General features: G+C 39.5%; 1 protein-coding gene across 3 annotated transcripts; it reads left to right on the top strand.

Annotated features, from left to right (window-relative positions):
- The first annotated feature begins 6409 nt into the window (after positions 1-6409).
- LOC129768352 (uncharacterized) lies at positions 6410-26893 on the top strand. 3 transcript variants are annotated; one of them, XM_055769945.1, is made up of 4 exons: positions 6410-6931; positions 19186-21264; positions 23842-24843; positions 25744-26893. In XM_055769945.1, the coding sequence occupies exons 1-4, from the start codon at positions 6911-6913 to the stop codon at positions 25843-25845; spliced, it is 3204 nt and encodes a 1067-aa protein (XP_055625920.1). In that variant the 5' UTR covers positions 6410-6910; the 3' UTR covers positions 25846-26893. The 3 variants fall into 3 exon arrangements, with proteins under 3 accessions (XP_055625920.1, XP_055625919.1, XP_055625921.1); XM_055769944.1 differs by lacking the exon at positions 6410-6931 and adding an exon at positions 12922-13064; XM_055769946.1 differs by lacking the exon at positions 6410-6931 and adding an exon at positions 12923-13064 and having other exon boundaries at positions 25943-26893.
- Positions 26894-27495: the final 602 nt, after the last annotated feature.

The raw sequence follows: 27495 nt of genomic DNA, 5'->3' as shown, positions 1-27495 counted from the left end.
GAAAAATTGTTATGAAGTGCCAAAATCGATTGACGCAAAAATTTCATCAATCCATCATGAAATGACTGAGCAATAAACGTTTGAAATTGGACAATTTTCCCGATGTGCTCAATTTTCGATTTTCAATTTGTACCCCAATATGCTCCCGAAAGACGTAATCCAACGTCAAAAGTTCCGAGGACCCTGAAAAGGTTTAATGGCTTGCGTGGTTTTGTAGAATCATTTTGGGAAGCAACGATTCTTTCTTGCCTTTGCGAGTACAATATACTAATTGGTCAAATGTCGCAATTTGTACACAGTGCATGCATTGCACTGAGTATTTAACGAGAAAATTCTTCTGCATCGCCATCGCCAAGCATCAAATACGCACAGTTGTAGCGACAAACTTCAAAGAAAAATTCACTAGCGTTCATAGCTCGAGCGGAAACATAAAACACAAAACGAGCAGAATAAGCGACCTTTGTTGTTTCGGGCACAGAAAGATTCTGAGAATTTTCCTCATGGATATAGTATTGTTTCTATTCTTCTCTTTTATTTACGGCTGCATAAGTTGCCCGTTATTGACAGTTGTGTTCGGGAATGAACGCAAATGGACAGAACAAATGTATGGGGAAATGAGAATGCTTCCAGTTTTCATCAATTTAAACCATATACAAACTATGAGATTGTAATTTATAGCATATCAAACAAATCTTATAAAATTTCCGATTCAATTGGTATGCAAATCGTTAAAATCCGTTCGCAGCAAAAATAGTTATTAACATTAACTTTGTTTCATAAAAACGTGACCTGTTTTCTGATTTGGCACCCTTAATGTAAGACGTAGTCCTACGTCAAAAGAAGAAGGAGAAGTACTACAGGGGCTAAAAAGTCCCGGGATTTTTCAACATATGGCACCACTAAAAATGGTCAAGATTCATTTCGAGAGGTACATCTGTCACTAGCTTATGTGTGATGTTTCATTACATTTCGTTTATTTGTTCAGAAACTAGAGTTGCTTAAATGTCACTACCTGAGCATGCGTAGAGAAAAATGGAAAAAGAGGAAAATCGTATTTTGATCAAACATTGTTTTTCGATGGGTAAGACTCCTGAACAATGCAGTAGTTGACGAAATGTTATTCCACTTCTGTTCCTTCGAGAACAACAGTTTATCGGTGGTTTAGTGAATTTAAAATGGACCGTCATTATTTTCGCCTCCCAATGAAAGCATACGAAGCTTAATGTCTACGCGAATATACAGCCCAATTCTGTATTCCGACGGATTTCCATTTCGTTCGAAATCGTTGTTTCGTTCGAGCTATAATTTCGCTTCACCTATTCCGAACGTTTTGCCCCTTTAATGTTCTAAGAGAAACAGATCGAACGAAATGTAAATACAACTCGAACGAAATACAGAATGGAATTTAATCAAGTCGTTCGAAATATTTCGAATCGATCGAAATACAGAATAGGGGTGATATTCTTCAAAATCAGAATCCGATTTGGATTACGATTCCAATAATACATATTTATTTGATATTTATTTATTCATTTTCGTCAAACAAATGTAGACTACAAAAATTATATATTAATGTTACAATGTTTTCTTAAGTTAAATATTATTCCTACGGTACATGTTTCTTTTTAGCTGTTTTTTATTCATTGTTGTGTCAATTAATTCGCATTGCTGATTGTATATACGCATCATGTGATTGATAGGGGCGTTGTTTGAATAATTTGTTCTGAATATTTTGGTTAGAAACGAATTACTTGTTCTTAGTTGATACCCAGGTACATATAAAATAATTTTTTCTAGTAATTCAGAAGATTTTACTCGTTGCGTAATTAGATCATTAAGAAAAGAAACCATTGCAAATTACGTTCTTTTCTTTGGTGCTTGGATGTTCATGGAGCATGCAGCGTGTTTTATATGAAGGAAGTGGAAATGAGGTTCAGTTCAACTTACGGAGTGAAAATAAGAGAAACTGTTTCTGGACTGACTGCATGCGTTCTTCATGTACGACCATATACAGGTTCAAAACAATGGTACAGTATTCCAGAATGGGCATTACATATGTGATATACAAAAGCTTTATTGCGTATGGATCCTAGCAGTTATGTGAGTTACAGAGTTGTAGTGTTCTATGAAGTTGAGTTTACAGTCCAGGACGACGCCTAGATCTCTAACTATTTCTCATTTTTCTAAATTTTGATTACCAAGACGTATTACAATATTTGCCTCTCTAATACAGCTGGTACGGGTCAAATCGCGTGGGCGGTCTTCTATTGCGAGAAGAGCGACGGATGAGAACCGGAGCTGATGTTTCTGCTTCAACAGCGGAATGAAAGTCCGAAATGGCTGAATTCGTCGACGACAGGACTGAAGGAAATTGTAACGCAGACGAAGACGATGAAGATGATAATGACGACGTTAGTTCCGGTGGAGAAACCGAAACTGGTACGATGGTGTTCGGTGTCGATGAAGGATGAGTGCCTCCTTTCTGGTGCCTCTCCCCTCCTAAATTTTTCTGACAGACCGCTTGAACGTGTCTACAAAACGTTCTGCCTGACCGTTTGATTGGGGGTGGAATGGTGCGGTGGTCAAATGTTTGATTCCGTTTTCCGCACAATAGACCTGGAACTTGGGGGCCATTGTCGCTGACCAGTGTTCTGGGCATCACCTTACGAGCGAATACATCATTGAGAATACCAACTGTAGCTTCTGTGGTTGTAGAACGGGTCTGGATTATTTCTGGCCATTTAGAATATGAATCGACGACGACGAGGAAATAGTCCCCATCAATTGGTCCTGCGTAGTCCATGTGGACACGTTCCCAAGGCTTGCTGGATTTAGGCCACGATAGCAGTGCTAACCTAGGTGGTGTTTTCGCTGATGCAGCACAATGACGACAGGACTTGACGTAGCCTATAATGTCGTCATCCAAGGATGGGCAGTAAAAATATAAGTAAACGGTACATCGAAGGAATAACTAGGCGCTCACTGAACATGATACAATCGTCGACCGTGGTTAGGGAACCTTTCCGGTAGAAGAACCGTTTGAGTTCCGGCTCTGTTGGATTTATTGTAGGCCAGCCATCGTGGAGATAGCGATACACTTTCTTGGTGGTTGGATCGGACTGAGTAGCATTCTGAACGATCCTAAAACTCAAAGGGAAAGCGTTAATAATATCCACCGTTACTGACCTAATATCGCTTTCAAAGGCGATTGTTGCGATGACATCATCCTTCTCTGGTTTTACGTGTTGTCTAATAAAGCGGGAAAGCACGTCCGCATTTACAAACTTCTCAGTTCGGATATGTTCGATGGTGAAGTCGTACAGGAGCAGCGTTAGAGCCCATCGCTGAAGTCGATTGGATGTGTATACAGGAATGTCCTTCTTTGAGCCGAATATCCTCAAGAGTGGAGCATGATCGGTTTGCAGAAGGAACCGACGACCGAAAATCATTTTATGGAATCTGGTTACTACAAAAATGATCGCTAGCCCTTCACGGTCTGGTTGGCTGTAGTTTTTCTCTGCTGGTGTTAGAGCTCGAGACGCATGCTGAACAACCTTCAGGGCGCCTTTTGGAAATCGGTGACTGATGGTAGCACCAATACCTACTGATGATGCGTCTGCTGATACGATGATATCAAGGTTTGGGTTGAAATGAGTCAACAAGAGCTCGGATGAAAGTATTTGCTTGAATTTAATGAACGCCTTCTGACATTCTGGCGTCCAACTGAATTTTTTCTCGGCTTGGAGTAGCTCATCAAGTGGGAAGCGAAGGGATCCCATACTAGGTACAAATTTACCATAGTAATTAATTGCTCCCAGGAAGGAACGAACTCCTTTAACGTCGGTTGGCGGTGGCATGTCGGTGATGACCTGTATCTTCGACGGATCTGGGCGTAGTCCGTTTTGGTCTAGTATATAACCCAGATATTTTATTTGTCGTTGAGCGAATGTGCACTTTTCTGGACGGATGGTGGACCCGAAATCCTGAATACGCTGGAACACTGCACGGAGGTTGGCTAGATGTTCTTCCGTTGTTTTACCTCCCACGACAACGTCATCAAGGTAACCAAAAGCGCACGAAAGGCCCGCCAGCATGGTGTCGATTAGCTGCTGGAAAGCACCTGGTGCTATTTTGACTCCTGGCGGAAGGCGGTTGTAGCGATACAATCCACGGTGGGTGTTGATGGTAAGTAAGATCGCGGCTGTCCTCATCAATTTCCACCTGGAGGAAGGCGTCAGTTCAGCTGCTCCTAATTTGCGCATGAGCAGGCGAACTTTTGCCTCATAGTCGAGACGCGCAGCATCTTTCTCGAAAAAATCTTCGTATCTAGCGTACCATGCCAAAAAGGTTATGTTGCTTTCAGGCTCGTAGCGAAATTCTGGTTTCAGGATTTGGCGGTACCTGTACCTGGATTTTGGAGATAGTCTGCTAAAGAAGATGATGTTGATGCTGCATCAATATCTGTTGTTGTCTCATGAGCTGCTGTATGAGCTGGCGGTGACTTCGGTGGACGTGTGTGCTTGTTGCGATGTCTGCTATGGTGGAGGAAGGCTTGTGAAGTGCTGCGGGAGGGTATTCTGATGGATTCCAGGATGCGACGGGAGCGTTTTTCGACTGGCTCCTGCTGTGAAATGTCCCGACAGGTTATGTTTGTCCTCCATTCTTAGGGTGGGGTTAGACTAGTAATATATTCATGTGAAGAAATATGATGAGATTTATAGAAATCGCATCAACCGTTTACACTAGCGTGAACTTCTATAACGAATATATTCATATCTTCGATGAATTTATTCACCTGAAGTAGAACTGCATCTAACTTTAGTGATTTCTCACCAGTGAGAAATTCACAAGCGTTTACATATGCTGAATTTATTCAAGTTATATATACCTCGAATAGTTGTATCATATTTATTCTCACCCGTTTACACCTATTTTCACGTGAATATATCCATCTATAGCTATAGATCTCCCTAATGTAAACCCGCCATTAGACATGTGGAATGATGCTATTTTCCGATGTTTCAAGAGGTGGCTGATTCGGATAGACCGAAAGAAATACGCGATACGTACATTGAAATAACGAACTAAAAATACTTTATTGCGAGACTCTAAAACATGTGTTGTTGCAAATAATATCATACACGGACTGACTGACATACAGTCTGACGTACAACTTCCTTCCGTTATACCAGCGTCGACATGATGACAGCTGAACTGCCATCAGTGAGCCTTCTTTGGGAGCAAGGTTTTCACGTTCCCAACAAAATCGATGCATTTCACTAAGAAAATGTTGGTATCAGAGAAATTTATCGTCGGATTGGACGATCCCATCAAGTAGTGCTCAATTATTTGACGAATCCTCAAGGATACGGTGAGAAGGAGAGAGTTCCACGTAAATCGAAGCTACCGGGGTAAGCGGGAAATAGCTAGAACAGCTTCGGATACCTCAAAATCGCTTATGCAAATGAAGCAATATTTCAATTTGAATGTTACTCGGGTGACAATTTGTCAAGTTTTGGTAAAAAAATCCTCAAATGAAGAGGGGTTAAAAGGTTAAAGCCCCTCTCCTCACACCATCTCACATCGGAAGACGTCTGTGTTTTTCCAAAGCTCACATGAAACGACAGAGGGACATGGTATGTAGTGACAGAGAATGTTTCCAAAAAAAAAACATTTTGTTATATACCATTACGAAAAGTTCTTCAATGTATAGGTTATCATCACTGACGAAAAACTAACTAGCTCAGTTTTAAGAACGAATTCGCTTTTAGTGGATTGACAGAGCATTCATGCCGGTTTTCAGGTAAATAAACAAAAGCATCAGTTTTATAGGTAGATATGCATTAATTCAATTATATACGTCATAGAGACTCGAAATTTGTCACCGATACTGGAACCTAACTCGTCACCCGATTCCTCGTCGCTCTTACCAATCGCTTGAACTTACCCGGGAGATCCGATTCAGGCGTAATTTTCCATAGATGGTATAGATCGATTGTGCCACATGTAAAATAGAAATCTATCATCAGCACACGTGAGTGAGATTCTATTTTGAAATCTTCGTCACGATCGATTTCAGCCTTTAACTGGTTCGCCACCGACGGGGACTAAATATATATTTTCAAAAGCTTACATTCATTATAATTTCGATCAAATTTATGTGTTCTTGCTCTTGCTTCGTTTACTGCACGAAACTAAATGATCACAATTCACAACTCTACCCTAAAAATCTTCCCTTTCGCCATGTACGTACAAGTTACGTCACTCACCGGAAGTGCACCGCTCTCGCTCTCTTCTATTCTTTTTTCTCCTACGCGGTTCGGTTGGTAGCTCTGCCAACATGGCGCATCTGGCAGGCCTGAAGTGAGAGAGAAAGAGAAAAATTTATATGTCAGCTCGGGGCCGCCATTTGTGAAGCGAAGTCGAAATCGCAGGTCGAGCGCTGCTGATCGTCGTCGTAGTGGTAGATGAGGGAAACACTCGGCTTGTCCCCTTTCAAACACCAAGTCCGTCAGTTCAGTTCTCTCCGCGCGACACCAAAATACATCAGCATTCGAGTGTTTGTCCGTCAGTGACTGGCAGCGCGGCCATGTTTGAGTACGATTTTTGAAGTTCGGTGGCGAATTGTTCGACGTTTTTTGCCCGTAGCTTTCGCTGCATTCGCTTTGCAGTGACATTTTTTTGACATCTAAAGGTCCCAAACGTCGCGAAGTGAACACTCGAGGGGGCGAATTGTAACGGCACACTGGAGGATTGTACCATTTGCTCCCGTCTTAGCTGATCCAACCTATTTGGTGGCTATTTTTCTGCTCGGAAAGTGCCGATCAGAAGCGAACCGATAGGGTGGAGGGCCGAGAGCGGCGAAGGCGCAGCATATTAGCCAGCGCGGCCATAGCGGAGGAGGAAAAATATGAAGAAAATAGTTCGAAAGGTACATCCGACGGGAAGGACAGTGAAAATTATTGCTGTTCGACGTGAAAATCGATCTCTCTTGTTAGTGATTTTTATTTAGGCAATATTGAAGAGTTAAAATGTTGGCGGTTGGTTGTGAATGTGTGCGAACAAGAATAGCATGAAGTGATTTTTATTTTTTACTGAGGCCGACGGAGTAGGCCGAGAAGCTGCACAAGCGGACAGTGCTGCCGGGTGTTTCAAGACGTTTGTTTTGATTCTCGTCTAACATTGACAACAGAGGATATAAAACACAACTTGAAATGATTTTTTATTTGCGTATCAAAAAAGATGATCAATTTATTTCTGATCTTTTAAGCAGTTTATATCACCGGTTGGTCAGAAGTGTACAATGTAAATATTTTGATTCACTACCGATACATGAAATTATTCAATTTCACTACTTTTAGCTTGATTGCGTCTGTCCAAACATAGTTGTCAAACAACATCCATTTGTTTCATTCAAAATATAGAACAATGTTTTTTTTGGATTGCATTATTTCCATTGCGTTACTGAAAAATATCCATGATGTGAAATTACATAGATTGCCAATGTTGGCAACTTTGTTCGATCTCTTTATCCAGGTCGTATCGTTCTCTCTCTCACTCGCTTTCTACCCTTGTGTTTATTGTTTATTGTGGTGGTGTCAGGAGTGTAGTAACGATCGAGCAGGCCGATATTCTAGCTAACTAGCGGCGACGGAGAATAATTTTAATTATTTTCGCAGTGAATCTGGACGTTTTTTACTGATAATTCTGAAAACGGTCTACGTTTGAACGCTACAAGTTGCAGTGTATAGTGCATAATATAACTCGGTGAAAAAGGATACTCTGAGAGGTTGCGGCTTGATGCAGTGAATCGGACATCGAAGTGTGTTTGCGTTTTTTTTTATCAAAGTACACTTCCTTTCTACAAGTATGTATGCAGTTACAGCTCCCGCTAAAATGGCTCCCATCAAGGTTTTACTTTAAGTATTATGTTGGATAAAACGTAAGAAAGCGTTTGATTCCGATAAAGTGCAAAGTGTAAACAAAGAAACAAATCTGTTGTCAAATATTCATGGATGCCAGCATCGATGATGCGTTGGGGATAATCTAATTATCAGTGTCAGAAAGATGAGAAAGTGACGCTTCTGCTACCCATCAGGGCTCGCTAGCTAGATCCCCTCGGTTGTGTGGGTCGCTCACAGGGTCTAAATTGTTCAAGCATAAGCGACGCTGTGAAATTATCTTTCATGATCAGTGCTGCCAATGTTCTTAGTGTGTAATCAATTTTTCGTGACAGATTTAGAAACCTTTTGCCATACTTTTTTCATAACAAAGTGTTTTCTCGCAAACATCGTAAATTTCATCATTCTAAACTCCATATTTACAATGATAACCAAAAGCAGAACACGTGACACCAGCATTTCGCTTTGATAAAACTGTCTCTTCAAGCCAATACACAAATGAATTCTTACAAAGGATATTTATTCTCAGAAAAATGTGTACTAAAGCAACCAAATATTGGAAGTAGGCGTAAGACGAACGGATTAAGAAGAACTTCGATGGTATTTTCGAAAATTGTTTTACAAAACAGGAATGATTTTTTTTGCAGTACATTATAGTGTTTTTCGAATCAATCGGTCAAGTATTTCACAAAAAAATGTTTTTACTGGAATGGCAAATTCGATGGATAGTGAAATGTGTTTGTTCTGTTTATTTTATTCTCGAACAATGCATCGTGATTATAAGCGGAAATAAAATCGCCAAATGTAAAAATGAATTGACAAATTTCAGACATATGGAATAAACATGTTCAGTGGTATAAGAAAGGCTTGATACAATTTCTAGGTTGCTCACGCAAAGGTCACGTTCAATTCTCACTCCCGACATTCTTCCAGAAATGCAAGTAAAAGTGATGAACCAACCAAAAGTGTTGAATATACACCCATACCTCGCTTTACGGCCTAGATAAGTTCCACGAAACCTGACCGCAGAGCGAAAAGCCGTATAAGGAAAAAAAATATAATAAAAAATCATACAAATTCAATAAGATCGGTTCCAAATTTGTCAAATATGTAACCGTATGCAAAATTTCAGTTGAATGTTTAGTTCTGGTTTAGTTCCAAGCGTGACTAATTATCAGTCTCCGAAGTCGATAATCGTTTCGGTCTGAAAAATAATAAAATTATAAAATAAATTTATTACAAAAATACATATTAAAAATTTTAAATTTGTGAATACATACATGTGTACTTACATACCAAAAATGTCTCTAATTTTCCCAATTTTTCCAGGTAAAACACTCACAGGCAAGTCCAAACCACACGGTGAATGATGCTCGTAAGCGAAAGGAAATATAAAACAGTTTGCATGTAGATATATCGACATCGAAAAAACAATTTTTTGCCGCTATAGCGAAACATTTTAGGCCGTAAACCGAAAACGTGTCTTAATTGAAGAGAACCGTTGTAGCGAAATGCCATATAAAGAGCGGCAGTATAGCGAGGTATAGGTGTAATAGAAGAAAAAAATCTAAGTTGATGAGTTTTTCTTTTTGACTTTTAGAGGCTTCAAACTTCGCTGTTCATTCGCCTCTATTTTATTATGAGTTTAATTTTCAAACTTTAACGAACATGGATTTTTTTTTTCTGTATTATAGTGACTTTCAACTCATTTGGCTGGTTCGTCACTTTTACTTCCATTTTTGGAAGAATGTCGGGAGTGAGAATTGAACTCGTGACCTTGAGCGTGAGAGGCATGGATGTTACCACTACGCCAGATCGCCTCCACGAACATGGATTGAGTTTATTTCCTTGTTGAATGAAACTATAAAATAATATAGTAAAATTGAATTCGAGTCTGTTCGGAATGTGAGTCAAAACGGTACATCGTAATAAGCGTTGTCAGTCCATTCGATGTTTGCGCTAACGAAATTGATCTTCGTGTTAAGTTTGTGTGAAGCGTTAGTGGTGATGAATTCTGAGGATGAATATTTATTTATTTATTTTGGCCTAACGTCTATACAACATGGCCTGATTCACAATTTTTCTCCAATAAACTCGTTTCGTGGCTATCTGTCTCCAATTCCGCGGGCACGCCGTAGTCACCATGTCATGTACCACTTGATTTAACCACCTTGCTCGTTGCGCTCCTCGTCGTCTCATACCAGCCGGATTCCCGATGAACACCATCCTCCTGTACACCGCCGAATATGATTCTTAACACCTGTCGTCCAAAGACTCCGAGTGATCGTAGGTTCTCCTCGAGCATTGTCCAAGTTTCGTGCCCGTAAAGGACAACCGGTCTTATGAGCGTTTTGTACAAGGAACATTTCGCACGATTGCTAAGTCTGTTCGACCTGAACTGTTGGTGCAGACCATAGTAGGTACGACTCCTATTGATAATGCGTCTCCGGATCTCGCGACTGGTATCATTGTCAGACGTTACCATTGAGCCAAGGAAGACAAATTGGTCCACTACCTCGAACTCATCGCCGTCGATCATTACACTACTACCTAATCGGGTCCTGTTGTTAAACGCCGCTTGTCTCATAACACTCTCTAGCGCAATGTTGAAGAACTGACAAGAGAGACCCTCACCTTGTCGAAGCCCCCTGCGGGACTCGAATGAATCAGCTAATCCAGGTATTCGCACACAGCACTGTATTCTATCCATCGTAACCTTAACCAGTCTTGTCAGCTTCACGGGGAACCCGTTTTCGTCCATAATTCTCCATAGCTCTTTTCGTGTTTTTGAATCGTATGCGGCTTTAAAGTCGATGAATAGATGGTGCATAGAGATTCTATACTCACGGAATTTATGGAGGATCTGCCGCTCCGCTCCGATGCCATCTTTGCCAGTTGATTGGTTGTTCATAAACTGTTTGATAGCATTCCTAACTTCACCTATCGTTGGTACATCTTCATTATTTACTGCACCAACGTAATCGCTTCCATCGTCATCTTGGTCTTCTGTCTGTACGCTGTTCAGGATTTCTTCCACATTTGCAATATCAAAAATATGTTGCTTTACGTCATCCTCTTTTTGATCTTCGAAGTGCTGCCTTTACCTTTCGGTCACATCACTTTTTTTTATTCTTTATTTGAGAGGCTTTCAGCCTCCTGGGCTGGTTCGCCTCCGGTCACATCACTTTCTTTCGCGTCTCATAAGAACGGTGCAGCTGTTCTAGTTCTTCACACTCCTCTTCCTGGTGGCGCTTTTTTGCCGGAAGAGTTGGGTCTCCGCTTCTGTCTATATCGCTCCACGTTCTGACGGGTAGCTTGACGCAGCATTAGCTCCCGCGCAGCGTTCTTCTCGTGTAACACTTTCTGACACTCGTCATCGAACGCGTTCGACGTGTCCTAGGATGTTCTCCGCTACGCTGTTTATGGCTGTTTTAATCATGCTCCAACAGTCCTCAAAAGGAGCTTCGTTAATTTGGTCCTCTTCCGGCAGCGCAGTTTCAAGCGAATGTGCATAGTTTTCGACGATATCTGCTTGTTTCAGTCGCGTAGGATTGTACCGTCGCGAGCATCGGTACCGAATGTTGTTCACAGTGGAGAGTTTTGGACGCATCTTAACCATCACTAAGTAGTGGTCCGAATCGATGTTAGGGCCTCGATAGGTTCTGACGTTAGTTATGTCCAAGAAATGCCGACCGTCTAGCAGAACATGGTCGATCTGAGATTCTGTTTGATTTAGTGACCTCCAGGTGTATTGGTGGAGGAATTTGTGTTTAAAGAAGAAACTGCGTACGGTTATATTCTCAGAGGTGGCGAAATCGATGAGTCTTAGGCCGTTTTCCATTTTCAATTGGTTTGCGCTGTACATACCAATTACTGGTTTAAACTCCTTCTCTTTACCGATCTAGGCATTGAAATCTCCGGGAGGGTTTTAGGTGGCAGCGAGAATATGTTCCATTGGCAGTACAATCATGACCAAGTGGATTTCCGAGTTGGCATTCATTTCTATACAGATTTAATTTTCGAGCTATTGAAACAAGTTTTTGGATCAATGAGTAACAAGCATAGAACTCGTTGAAATTTTATCCTTCGAATGAAGTGAATATTAACGCTAAAGGTATTAACCTTCGAAATTTTATTACTACAATGTAACGCTGTCGATTTCGGAAGCTCCCCAGTGTAGAAATGAAATATGTAGTCCTACGTCAAAACAGAAAGAATTAAGTTGCACACCCCATAAATTACTCAAAATGCTTAAATGCGAAACCGCAAAAATAACATATGCACGCAGAACAACTTGTGATTTTCTGTTTTTGCTCACCCCATTCCACTTTCAGTAGGTCTTAATGATATTGGATGGTTCAAATATCATAAAATAATGTGTAGTAGGAATGCTTGTCAACATAAACATGAATGAATTTTAAAAATCGAAAACGCCAGCTACATCAACTTCAATGCCGAGTTTATTTGTTGAGTTCCTCAAATTCTATAAAATAAATAAAGAACAATAAAAGTTGCATTTTCTAGCACATATACACAATAACGTTCATTTGAATTATTTAAATGCAAAATTTTATATTTGATCTCCTAAATTGTAATTAATTGTAATTACTGGGATCACTGTTCTTATTTGGGTGCGTTTGATCGCACCCGGGTTGCAACGACCACAACAAAACATCTCAAACAAGGAACAGTCTGTAACGAGCCAAACACGACACACAAATAAAATATAAAAATAATATATAAAATAAGCCAAATAAAACACAAAGCTACTAGATGGGTGTATGTATGCGTGGGAACGGTTTATGTCGAAGAGAAAGAACAACGGTGGCGGCAACATAACATGGGCAGCATAAGATGCTATTGCTGCCGCTCAATGAGAAAGTATGCTTTTATTATGCAGTACATTGTCGTACAACTACAGGCGTAACATTTACATTCACTCACTCTCTACCTCGCTCTTTCTACAAACACATGACCAAGCATGGCATGCTGCTTACCATGCAGCGGTTGCTCTCTTTCGCAGATACGGAGCAGCTAGCAGTAGTGTGTAACGTTTCCGAATCGTGACTAGGAGTGCTCCTGCTCACAGTGTGAAAAAAGCGGCAATATTTTTTTTGTGGTGCTATGACTTTGGTCACTGCATTGTTTCCCACCTCCCTTCAAGTAAGAATCGCAAACGGCGCAAAACTTGTTATCACAAGCCCACGGAAAAAGAGCCTAGGCTGTGTGTGAATATTTCGAGTGTCGATGACTTCTCGCGAGCATTGTCTACTACCATTGGCAACAAATGAACCAGCTGCGACGAGTGTCAAACTACTGGGCTGGCGTTATATTCGCGACGCGTAATTTTACCTTTTACTCGCATTGAGCCCTGACGCTCGTTGTGTGAAACTTCGTATGGCATGCTATTGCGTCATGGTTAGATTTTCAGCTCATGTCAGAAGTACTGCTGTCGCTTTTGAAAATCGCCTCAGAGCTCCACTGCTAGTGAGCTGAACTAGTGGAGTGGTCAATTCTGAATGTGCATCTGATGTCCCGAACGTCTTAGCTGCTGAGGAAAAAATAAAAAAGTGGCGTTGGCCGCCGGTACCGGATGATTCATTTGTCGGTGGAAAGAGAGAGCTTGAAAGTGATAACAACTATACACATCTTGGGGTTGAGTGGACCTGATGATATGCAGTATTAGTCGCTGGATTATATCTAAAATTCATCTTTTGGAGTTTACACAGTTTATCTTTTATGGGATATTTACTGAAAACTCTACGACATTGAGCATGGATACGATAATCTAATATTAATGCTTTTTGACACTATTTTGAGGTACAGAGGTTATTAATATTAAATCCAAGCCCTGAGTGAGATTTTGTAATAGTGTATTCGAAATGTTATTTTTTTCCAAATAGTTCACTGATTTAACAAATATTTTGTGATGCGTTATATTTTCATCAGAAAACTGGATTTCGAGTCCCCTTTTTAAAAAAAACGCAAGGTTGTCGTAGGACTAACGTTGACTTAGCAATTATTTGTTTGAAACTGCATCTAAATCAATCCATAAAGAATGGATGAATTGTTATTTTAGAAGATTTCTTAAAAGTGTGCGAGTGGATGAATATAATCGATATCTAAAACAAAATTGCAATGTTTCAGAAGTTCTTGAATGAGAAATTTTATAATCCACAGTTCAACACGTCGCATTATGGCAACACTCTGTTTGTCAGGGGCATAGCTTACTGGAATCTCCTTCCTAATTCCATAAAAAACAATTATTCAATCAGTGGATTTCAGCGAGATAGCATGACTTGGCTTAATGGGGAACATCAGCAACTATTAAAAAAAATCAAATTACTAAATAGATAAATTAGAAAAATAGAAAAGTGATGTGATCAAGGATATGTACTATTAAATTCGAATTAGTAACTGTTTGCAATAAATTAAAAGGTTCCACCTTACACTGTAATGATTAATAAAATAAAATATATAATTATGGGCACTCTAGTTTAGCCGTGAAACAATTTCTGAAGATGAAGGTGAAACACGGCTATACCGATGCCTTAAATCAACAAGGTGAAAACATATCAAACCAAACCAAACAAGACGGCGACTCGACTGATTCTTCAGCGAGCGCGGCCAAATGGTCGAGTCAGACGAGCTACTCGCTTGTTTTTAATCTAGCCCGCGTTCTACAATATGAAAACAAACGAGACGAGTGCTCGTCTTCTCGTCACGTTTTTTGGGATAGGGCCCTACCATTTACAGGGAAAACTTCGTCTAGCATAAAATTGATAAAATTACTGATTCATTGTCTCAATTTCTCATTCGGAACTTGCTGCGAAATGTTGATTTGCACGATAATGTACCCTTTGAAAAATATTCGAACTTTATTTACTAGCGTCACGGACGTAAAAATTTGAGTTTTGTTTTGAAAAATGAAAGATCACCGAAAATCGGGGTTTTCAAAAAAAATTGTTGGTGACAAATGTCCTAAAATTGCATTACTCGTCGAGATTTACTGTTGTCTCGAAAATAAATTGTCAAAAAAAAATTTGTTTCTGGCACTTGGTCGGTTTTCTCTCTCTGAAACGTCGATTTTTAACAAAAAAAATTTTTTTTTGCATAACTGTAAATCTCGATGTGTCATGCAATATTAAGACATTTAGCATCAGAATTTGTTTTTGAAATCCCGATTTTCGGTGATTTTTCGGTTTTGAAAAAACTCAAATTTTAACGTCTGCTACACTAATAAATGAAGTTCGAATGAGCTAATATTTTGCATAGGGTATATTATCGTGCAAATCAACATCACAACAAGTTCCGAACATAGAATCGAGATATTTATTTTTATTGGCACTTAAAACCATACGTTTCGTCTCGTACTCAAAAAAAAGTGCCAGAAAAAAAAATTTTCGGGGTGACACTAGACCTCGACGTTTCATGCAGTTTTAAGATAATTGGCATTAAAAAAACTTTGGGTGATTTTTCGATTTTCAAAAACTCAAACTTTGACCGCTTTACGCCACTCTCCCTTGAGTCCGATTGAGCTGGTATTTGGCATAGGGTGTTTTTTCGAGGTGAACATTTTGTATATGCCCTTCCAAGGCCTCGAGCATAGCTAACGAGTCCGCTTTCTCGTTATCTGTAATGGAGCAACGGGCTGGGACCCAGGCTAATGTAATCCTATAAGATTATTCCACTAGTTTACCCAAGAGTTGTTCTATTCTCATAAGGAAATAACATGAGGCTCTTATAGGTTTTATCGAACGGATAGCTTTCATTCAGCTGAGGCAATCTGAATAGATAAAATCAAGGATAAAAGATAAAATCGATTGAAATCTACAGCGGAGTCATAGAAGTACGATAGACAGTCTTGGTTTATGATGCTTGGCGAAGGTTGCAATCCTTGTGTACGGAACTCAACATATAAGGTGGTGAACCTTGACTCTGGATTCAATTGAAGAAGTTTTTCGAAATTATTAATTACCAATGGATTCATAATCTTACAGCGAATGAGATATCTGTATGATAATTCTATAAATCGAAGAGGCAGAGGAAATACTCCAGCCAGAACCTTAAGACTCACCGTATGAGTCGATTGCATGCAACCTAAAGCAAAACGCAAGCAACGATATTGTATTCGCTGAATCTTAAGAATATGAGTCTTAGCTGCCATTCTCGAGGACCGATAATATCGTTGTTTTGTATAAACTTACGAGGTCTCCTGGATGGGCATCCCACCATGTTCCAGTTATTGTCTTGAGGAAGTTGATTCTCTGTAGATATTTCTGTTTCAGATACGCAATATATCTCCCCCAGGTACATCTAGAATCGAAATAGACACCAAGATATTTGAAATTCATAGAAGGGGGTTATTTGATTGAGTTACATACTGTGTGTTGAAGATAGGAATTGCGTTACGCAAGGGAAAGGAAGGGGGTATAAATCCGAATTTTTAGCGTTACATAATTTGTGCATCACTCCTTACAAATGAAAACATTTATCGCAATGTTTCAAAACATATTGCGAACGAATTTAAATTTTTCACCGTTAGTTTGAGTCTTTCAAGAACACACCGTAAAAAACAGACATGTTATTGTCAATTTAAAGCTTTAAAACTTTAACCCTTTCGCTACGAGTGTCGTCTATAGACGACATCCGCGCGATGAGCTGTGTGCACGAGCGTCGTCTTTAGACAACATGAAAGTGATACTGCACATCGATCACACCAGCGCGATGTGCAAACTTTTCGGAGCGGAGGCGGAGCACACTGCCGTATTGAAAGGGTTAACACAGAAACTTTTACAATGAAAATGGTTTGCTACTCCCAAGCGTCATTCAATGTGTTCTTCATGCAATTTCGATGGTTCAGATCAATCACGGAGAGCAATTACGAAGGGTATGGGAACTTATAGTAACCGTGTAAAACGCACCACCATGAAAAATCATGGAAAAACGCATAAATTGACAGGATTTTTCTGTGTTCATAACTTTCTTTTTTCATTGTAAATACCATCCAATGTATTTCAGCATCTAAAGTATCGTATAGCTCCTTAAAATAGTAATATTTAAATAAACGCATGATTGCAAAATTGGCCGCTTCTGTTATAAGACTTTTGAATCATTATGAAACTAATTGAAATTCCGCAAACTTCAACACATTCTCGAATGTTAGCAGAGCTATCGATTAAGTTTTAATAAACAAATGGTCAAAATTCATTTTTTATATTGAAATGCTATTTTCTAATACATTTCATAACGTGGCACATTGTTCCAGCATGGATATTAAAGAAGAGTTAGGCCGAGGTCATAGTAAACGCGGTGCGATGCGATGCGAAGCGATAAATTAGAGCTCATCGCGTGCTATGACATACTGATCGCTTTAGATCACACTTTTTTGATGTTTCATTCCACTCCATTCCACATGTAAGCAACCCCCAGCACAAGGATACCAAATATGATGACATGTCTTCATTTTGTAAACAATTGAAACGTGAGATATTTTTTTTTTAATTTAGTAATATACTGTGTGTATTGTATGCGATATTTTTCTCAAAAAAAGCTTCAACTGAACATCTAAATTGAAAGTACAGCAAATGAAACATTTTTTCAATGGAATTTGGTTTTTTTCTGAAGTGTCTTATATTATTTTTTTATTCACTCAATCATGCATGTATTTTCCCGAATGCTTTATGATAAGCCACGGTCAACGATATTGAAGATCGTGTTGTTCTATGGACATGGTAAATGAAAAGCTCTTAACGTAATATTGTGTTTTTTAGAACTCATTGCAATAAATATTAAAAAAAACATCGAAAGTGGTTTTCATAATATGCATTATGTAAATTACGATAAAGTTATATGATTTATCGAAAAAAAAAGAAAATAATAATTTAATAACTCAATTTTTATTTTCGATTGATGAGTTCGATTGTGAAGATATTTATGAAAATCGTCTGGCAACCATCAGTTGCGTTTACTCGCGGCGAAACACAAGCTTTCCCGCAAACGAGCCCGTGCCTAGTGATCCCCGATTTTTGAAATTATTCGTTCATAGTTTTATAGCTATTTTATACCGTTCATAGTTTTATTTTTTTTTTATTATAGTTTTCAGCAGTTTGTTATTCGATACGATTAACCGCCCCAAATCATCGATTAATCGATTAATCGCAACACTGAGAGAAATAATTAGTTAGACTAATATTTCTCATTTGCTAGAAAGCCACATGGAATCAAAATCGCTTGAAAATCTATTATTATCTTTTACGCTCCCCTAAAGTCGTAAACGAAGCTCAATTCGCGTTGACCGTATTGACCTTCGTTTACCAGTTAAGGGGAGCGTCAAAGATAATGATTGATTTTCAGGATAAAACTGCAGTACGTTTTTTTCTCTCTGCGTTTGGATCGATAAATCGATGTAAATTATTCTCGTTCGCTTCGATTATTGGTTGTGCAGTATTCGTTCGATTAATAATCGATTTCTGTAGGAAGTATTCGATTAATCGAACGATTATCGGGGATCACTATCCGTGCCCGCGCCCGTATCGCATCGCGTTCACTATACCCTCGGCCTTAGTCGGTGTCAGTGTTACCAAATCACTCAGATATTCTCCTCAATTGTTTTATTCCTAGATGGTTTCTGAAAAGCATAAAACCATTATCTCACATCTATTTTTGTAATATATAATAAAAAAACGGAAAGAAAAAAATTGTTTCAATGTATCTGACTACTAAAATCCATCCATTAATAAGAATAACACAAACATTAGAGTCAAAATAAAAACGAATAAATATAACGGCCAAAAGTTTGGCAGTTCATTTGTGATCATCGGCTCGTTTCAATACGATTTTAAACAAAAATATTGAATTTAAAATTCCTCGACGTTTTCGGTTCCACAACAAAAATGTCTCGAATATTTGAGACCATCTGACGATTCTAACCGGCAGTAACATATCGCAAGCGGGAAGAATAACTAGCGAATCAAGAATTATCCAAAATAAACAAATTAACATGGGTATTATGCCGTGTTCTCCGATACAGTCTACCCAAGCTCAAACTCAACAAAAACATGAGAAAAATCTACGTTTGGGGAAAAAATGTGTATTTAAACTTTAATTTTATTTATTAAAATTAGTTCTGAGGCGTAATGTTCAATTGAAATGTGTGAAATTGAAATGTGTGAAAAACAGTGATTTGATATCGAAAACAATAACATCTAACTTGAGAGATCAATTCTTGTTGAAATTAAAAATTTGGACGACGATTTTAATCACATTCTCTTCTTTCGAATAGGTATATGGAACAACTACATCCGTTCAGCAGCAACAACAGCAACAACAACAGCAGCAGCAACAACAACAACAACATCAAAACACAATGCAGATGAACGCAGTGCGGAAGATTAACAGCTTGCTGCAGAGTGGCGCCGTTAGCGTGACCGGAATCTCCGGTAATCAACCACGAATGGTTCAGAAGAAGCCCATTAACAGCCAGCAGACCAGCGTCTCGATCACAACCACAAACAGCTACGTCTCCAAACAGCAGAAATGCTACGTGTGCGGGGACAATGCGGGAATAAATGCCACACTGCTGACCGAAGCATCGACGGCAACGTCACAAACAGAGTTCACATCGAAAATTGCGAAAATCGTGGGCGAAGGCTATATGGTCATCATAGGCACAGACGATGTTGTGTGCAGGCGATGTATCACACTCTTCAATCAGATGGATAAGCTCGAAACAGATCTGGAACACGTTAGAAATACTTTAACGAATTATATTCACAAAAAGTACAACATATTGGACGATGATCCGGCCGCGGCTCCCCCTCCGGCGAAAATACAGAAGCTTGGAGGGACTGGCAGTACAGCATCGACTTACAGTATAAAAACACTGAATGACACAGGGCGCGAATCAGCGGATTTACAGAGGAAGATGAACACCGACGTGAACAACATGGATATAGAAAGTCAGCTGTCAAATATGTTCGACAAACCACAACAGACTGTGACACATGCGATACAACAGCCACAGCAGCAAATTCAGACAACAAATAATGGGGCAAACGTTGTCAGCAGTACGGCACAACAGATACCAACGACGACTATTCGTCGGAATCCGATAAAAATGTACAAGTGTATGTCCTGCGACTTCAAGACACAAGATCTAACGCAGTTCCAGCCTCACTACGAACAGTGTAAATCGAATGCTGCAACCCAACAGGTAACAACACCCACAACCACAGCCACCACGACCACCTCTTCGGCGTATCGTTGCAAGCTTTGTAAAAAGATATTCGCCTCTGTTGCACTCCTGAAGCAGCACAATGCACAGGAACATCAACATCCTGTTCAGCAATCAACTGAAATCAAGATTATAGATCAGCAAGGATCCGGTTCCACGATACAACAACTTTACGCCTGTAATATGTGCACTTATAAGACCCCGGACAAGCAGAACTATGATGATCATCTTCGTAAGCACATCAAACTAAAACCCTTCAAATGTCGGGTTTGTCTAATGCGCTTCGAAACACGCGAGCAGGCTTCTATCCACGCAAAGACTCACCAGCCGGATTATTTCAAGTGCGGTATCTGCAATGTAACGTTCAACAAACGGGAATTGCTGATGAAACATTTGGAAATTCACGACAATGTTAGAAGACATGCAACGGTACAGAAACAAACCACAGTTAATACGTCCCAGCAACAAAACCAGCAGACGACGCAACCGCAGGTACACATCAAGAGTGAAGTTCCCGTGGTTAACCAGGTGGCCGATTCTTCCACTCAGAAGCTACTACAGGCAACGATCGATGAGGCCCTTCGGGAGACGATTGGTGAAACAATCGACGCTAAGTCTATCCAATTCCACACGTGTAACACCTGCTCCCTGACATTCCTTAACCAGACGCTCTACAGCCAGCATATGAAGATGCACACCGGAGCAGCGGGCGGAGGGGCAGCTGTTCAGACTCCACTGACCAGCAGTCAGACGGTTGGGGGCACCACAATTACAACTAGTAAAAAGATGGTCAGTGCTAATGCGGCTACGCTGAACAACGGTGGGCAGGAACAACAACTCCACGGAAAGCTGTTAGCACCGGGTGCAACCGGGACGACACTCACCACCAGCCATAACAACACGATCTCCGATGGAGATCTCGAGAGTATATTCGAAAAAATACACTCCGACAAGAATGACATCAATGTGGGCGACAATCTGGTCATCACAAGCCAGGATAACGCCAGCGGCAACATTACGTACAGTATCACGCTTGCACAGCAGGGACAGGACGGCGTGACGCAGGGTCAAACGTTTGTGCAGCAGCAGCAGCAGCAACAGCAATTAGAAGGCGTCGATGGTAAAATGGTGAGTGTTTAATTTATTCTGAGATACTGAAACGGTCAAATAATTCTGTATTATGCATGAACCTCAGATACACTGTTGTCCTGTTTTCCTCTTCTTTCTTTTTTTTGGCTTTGAGAGGCTTTAAACTTTTTAGTTCATTCGCCTTTAAGTTTGTTACTCTGTTGGTACTCGCGTTCGAAATCGTTCCTTGCACCTGAATTTTTCGATTTGCGGTTCATTTCACTTTTCCACCTGTTAAAATTCCGGATAAATCTCACACGGTATGCCGTAATCCGCAACAGATTCCAGTAACAGGAATAGTGGTCCTGAAATAAATTAGGTTGTGTGGGGTCTATTAGCACAAAATATGTTTTCTTTAACAATTCTTCCAACGGCTTCCCGACTCTACATATGTTTTTTAATGATCTTAATGAGCCAATGGTAGCAATGGCAGCAATGGATCATCTCAACTCTAACTGCAAATTTCGGTGCCCGGTGGCACGTACCAAACTCCCTTTTGAAAGCTCCGCAGAATCGGCATACGCTGTACTACTTGGGGAGAATCTTGCGGGTAGCTATGCCGCCTTACTCCTCTTCTCCACTTCTTTAAACTACACTGAAAATGGATACTAGCTTTTGGTTATTGCGGTTGCCGGAGAATCTTTCCAGGCCTCGGTGGCTGACTTCCTGGAAATACACTTACAAACTTCGATTTTCCTTTTTCCGCATGCTTCCGCCAAACGCTCGATAAAAAACCTACCCTATTTCAGGAATCCAGCTTGATGTTCCTCGTTTACAGTATCCTTGTTACTATTCGCACGATCATTTTTTTCAAGTCCAATTTACTTCAACTTTTATACTTGGCGTGATCATTCGTTTTTATTGATTAAGTTGTAGAGTCATCACTTCCCGGTCTTCCCATTTCTTCAGCCCAATCCATCTCACAATCAGAAATTCGACAGAATAGTTCTGGAACAGTGAAGGGTGAGCTTGAGCCGCATCTTGTATGTTCATCTGCTTGTTCATTTCCCTCTATAACGCAGTACCAGACAACTTTTGCAGATTGCTGCGGGGCTTCAACTGTCGCTTGACTGTGTAAGAAGATGCAGATGTTAGTATATCTATTTTTTTTTTGGGGCAGACATTTTTAAATTTATTTTTCGTTATCACATCCACGTTTTCTTACTATGCGCACGGTCATGGGTCTAATCGCAGAACTGTTCATTGATTGATCTTCTAATCTACCCTTTAAAATTCGCTGTAGAAATTTAAATGATTCCTAGAAGCGAGTTTTTTTTAAAATAATTCACACCCAGTAACTCTATATATATATATATATATATATATATATATATATATATATATATATATATATATATATATATATATATATATATATATATATATATATATATATATATATATATATATATATATATATATATATATATATATATATATATATATATATATATTTCTCACCTGAAAATCCATTTCCACTTTCGAACAAAGATTAATTGTGCAAACATCAGATGAACTAAACGCTTGTCACGATGTAAAAACAAAATATGAGAATTCAATTTTCTGAATTTTCCCATTTTACTTCACAGTATTCCGAAAATTCACAATTGTCATGTTTCGATGGAATATAGTTGCTTGACAAATGTATAATATTTTTATGGGAACCTCTCCCCTTTCCAGAGCATGAAGGTGTGTCGAAGCATCATAGAAGTATCGTAATATCGTATAAAAATATCGTGCCCAAAAACCCTCACCTCCATCTGCCAAATTTAGTTCCATTTGCTTGATTAGTTCTCATTTATTTGACAGCCTCCCTTAGAAAAGGGGGAGGAGTATCAAACTACCATAAACACATTTCTTGCCCCTTATAACCTCCACTTGCCAAATTTGTTTCTATTTGCTTGATAAGTTCTCGAGTTATGTAGAATTTTGTGTTTTATTTGTATGGCAGCCGATTCAGGTGCCTTTCCAAAATCTTTGAACTGGTCAAACATGTCAAACTTGCAAAATCATCATCAGTTATGATGCCTTGTGAGTTGGAATTGACTATTTTTCACTCACTACAAAATAACCTCCTTCACTATATCGGTGTGAAATTCAGTTGAATTCTAGATTTAGAGCGAATTAGAGCGAATCGACTACGACATTTCGACTGTTTAGAATGCACTCATCGTGAGTAATCTTGAATATTATTAGCAGCAATAAACTTAATTTCATTCGCTGTAGAAATTTAAATGATTCCTAGAAGCGAGTTTTTTTTAAAATAATTCACACCCAGTAACTCTTCGACAGAATGTAAATTATGTTCCTAACGAAGGAGATGAACCTTTCGAAATTCTGTCAAATATGCTCGCTCTGAGATTGATGAGAAACTCATTTGTTTCACACGCTACATCGCATAATTCTCATCATCATTCTTCATCGTCTCATGCAATTGCATTCCTTAGTTTTTTAATGTTTCCCATCTAATTGACAATTTTTCCAGAATCGAGGAATTTCTGTTTTTCCTAAGTGCCCTTGAATACTATTGTAGAACCAATGCTAACATTGTTCTCTTTTCTCCTCTCCCAACTATAGGCATCGGTCGGCATTGACATGCCAACGCTGGACCATGGCGACGATCAACAGCAACATGCGGGAGGTCAGGTTCAGACGAAACAGGAGACGATGAACATGCCAGTCAGTATGCCTAGCCTGGATGACGACGGCGAACAGTCGCAGAACAGTCAGAACTCGAACGCGGAAGGTGTCCCCATTGAGCTGGAAGGTATGCAGGATGCCGACGGACAACAGATCAAATTTATTCTCAACGAAAACGGACAGCTGCTGCAACTGGACAACCATATTCTTACCACCGACGCCGATGGTAATCAGATTCTGGTTCAAGGCACTGACAGTGAGCAAATTCAGCAGCTGTTGCAGAGCGTCGGAGTTGTGATGCAAGGTGGCGAAGGTCTGGGGGAAGGCGAAACCCTGCAAATGATCGGTGGTGATGGTCAAACAGGACAGATGATATTGGTGCAAGGAGCCGACGGACAGGAACAGCTGATAGATGCGTCTCTGCTGAATGCGGATGGGAATATAGTGATTCAGCAATCTCAGGAGGGTGAACTCAACGCTGAAGGTACACATATAACCACCGAGGATGGACTGCAAATTCCTGTCTCCGTATCGTTTACTACCTCCGGTGAAGTGGATCAGGAAGGCAATCTAACGGTTGCGATGGCCGGTGGGGAAGGTGGTGAGCAGCAGATACAACTTCATCTCCAGCAGGCGGATGGCGAAGGTGACGATCAGCAACATATCGATGAGAGCGGCGGACAGCCAACGATTCTCACTGACGGTGGTCATATAATCCTTCATTCCCAAGAGCAACAGAAACAAGATGGCGACAGCAATCAGAACGCGAACGCATCGTCCGTGCAGAGTACAGTAAATGCAACCTCTGGTCCCACTGGTAATGGAGCGACGGGAGGTAGCAGTACAAATTCCGGAGCGATGACGGCTTCCGGGGCAGACGAGCAAGGATTGTTTAACTTCGATGAACTCATTCAGCCACAAGTGGTAGTGAAGCAACAGGTAAGGCGAGATTGATCCTAAGACCAAATTTTGAAACCAGCACTCAACTACATGTTCATGTTTGTTTGGTTTTATTGTATAAAGATGAGGAAAAGCTTAGACGTTTAAAACACAGAGCACCTTCAGTTTTGTTGGTCTCCCTTTTTATTCGTTCGATAACTAATTTAAATTCGTAGTAGCTATTGGCAGAGATAATTATGTTTAACTCAACATAAAATAGTGAACGCACCGTAGTAAATGAAACTCAGTTTCATGACCCATTACAGCCCTCGAGTATAGAATATCCATACACACACACACACCATTTCATTTTCATCGTGCATTGAAATGTGTTGTTTGCGCGTACGATCCAAGTACAGAGTTTAGTTTGATTAGGTATGAACAAAAAACAAAACACCGGAAGAAGATACAAAATAAATATTAATAATTATGTTAATGGTAAAAAAAAACACTTAGATATCAATTAGTTTCCTAGTAATAATAATTGGAGCAGCGATGAAACTTCAAAAGGCCGAAAACAGAAATCTATTGAATTTGGTGTAATATTTGAAATGTTTTCCCAATAAAGATTTCAAAAGCTACACCACGAGGAGTCTGTCTTTCCTATGCGTGTTCTACTCTGTTCAGTTGTTCGGTTTGTTTTTAGCTTTGCTGTGTAAACACGATGACAAAACTTCGCTTGCAACCAGCAATCATTCACTTTCAAATGTGATATAACCCCGCACCCGATTTCTTGCATGTTGTTTAACCCAATAACTCAATCTTAACATTTTATCGCTAACCATGTCAGTTTGAATCTACGTTTGCTGTATTCTTGTGGTGTGTTATTTTCTTCCCTACTTTCGTGCAATTCGCTTCCTTTCTCTCTTTTCTTTTTTCTATTGTTGTCATATTATTTAGACGGAGTTGCGTAAAGCAGAGCCTCTGGTAGCAGAAGTTGTTGCAAGCAAGAATAACGAGCAGAAGAAGAGTCAGGAGGAGAATGCTAAAGCAAACGCTTAAACTGTCAATACCACCTCCAATCCCATCACCACTCAGCATAGCTCATTAGCCATAGCGAATCCAAATCAAATGTGGTCTTGATTCCGATTTTTTACAGCCGACTAAGTAGGCGCTGGAGGGATGAATCTGTCTGTGCGCCTTTGTGCAGTCCAAAGGTAGTGTTGTCGCTGTTGCTACCTACGCTTAGCGAGCGGTCGATGGAGGAACATCCGTTTGTCGCGTGCGCGATGATCAAATGTGCTTAGATGTGGAAGCACACTCAAATAGTTTCGTAGTTTTGTAACGATTGATTCCGTTGTAAAACGTAACGACAGTTTTCTAGAGATAGGCAACTTGATTTTTGAATACGAGAAATAATATCGTTGCAAACGTATATAAGTAGAATACATAAGTGAATAATGTATATAGTATGAATTGTATGTACATGATAAGATGGAAAGAAGGTAGAACACACCGAAATAAGTTTGTAAATACGCCGTATTGACTCTAATTTTAAATAAAACTAGGGAGCAGAAGAAATGCGAGTGGTTTATCTAAGGCGTTTGGTTTTATGAATTCAAGGTTTGTATGCTTTTTGTTTGCTTTAAGTTAGTTTAGATATGCCTGAATACGCAAAAAAAACGTATAATTGGTTTCAGTAACGCGAACAATCTCTTTTGGAGATTCGATTCCTTCGTAACCCAGATAAGAAGGGAAAAGTCTCATAAAACATCAACACACATCCAAACAGAAATGGCTTCAACATAGTTTCGGTATATTTCAAACACATAGACTCGTCTCGCACATTAGTGGCCACACTTTTTGCAAAACCTAGAGAATATCCTTTGAATGAGTAAAACAAATATAATAACATTATTGATAAGTGAATAACAAATAATAAAAAAACAATCTAGTAATACTACACTGATGCTATTTTAAATATTTAATTTTAGGGGATATAGATTACTATTATTATTATTATTTCTGAATAAAACAGAAACAATGAAATTCAAATAAACGTTAAAAGTGAAGAGGTAGATTTTCAATGACTTGCGTTTGAGAGTCCTTAGATCGAAATCGATTTTTGTTTGCCATATATCACATACCTTTTCATTTGAACTTGATTGCGCTGTCATGGATTACTTTCGCTACACTGTCATGGATTCCTTGGATTATTGCAATTTTGAAGGGTTTCTTTAGCCCAGGGATACTCAAACTATTTTGGTCAAGAGACCCATTTTCCAAAATGAACTGATACCATCGACCCCCTAGAGTCAAAATTCGTTAGAAAACATATCTTTATCTTATTCATACATAATATTTACAAATTCAAAAACATTGGAGTAGGTTAAGTGAGTAAACTTGACATGTTTTTCTCATCAATAAATAGACATAAAATTCACTAACTACCAAGTGTGATCAAAAATTATGTTGAAAGTTTCAAATAAGAACTTTTGTTAATAAATAGGGGTCGATTTTTAGACCTAGTGGACCACCAAAATGAATTTTCGTTTATGAACCCTTTTCGACCTCTGGGAAACCGACGCCGACCCCAAGCGGTCGATATCGACCACTTTGAGAACCCCTGCTTTAGCCCGATGAAGAAGAATGCGAAACTTCCCCCTGAGAAGAGCAGGAAAATTCTGGATATGAGGAAAAATATTCCGAACA

Source organism: Toxorhynchites rutilus, chromosome 2 (assembly GCF_029784135.1).
Source record: "Toxorhynchites rutilus septentrionalis strain SRP chromosome 2, ASM2978413v1, whole genome shotgun sequence".
NCBI classification, from domain to species: Eukaryota; Metazoa; Arthropoda; class Insecta; order Diptera; family Culicidae; genus Toxorhynchites; species Toxorhynchites rutilus.
This window is presented reverse-complemented; position numbering and strand designations above follow the sequence as displayed.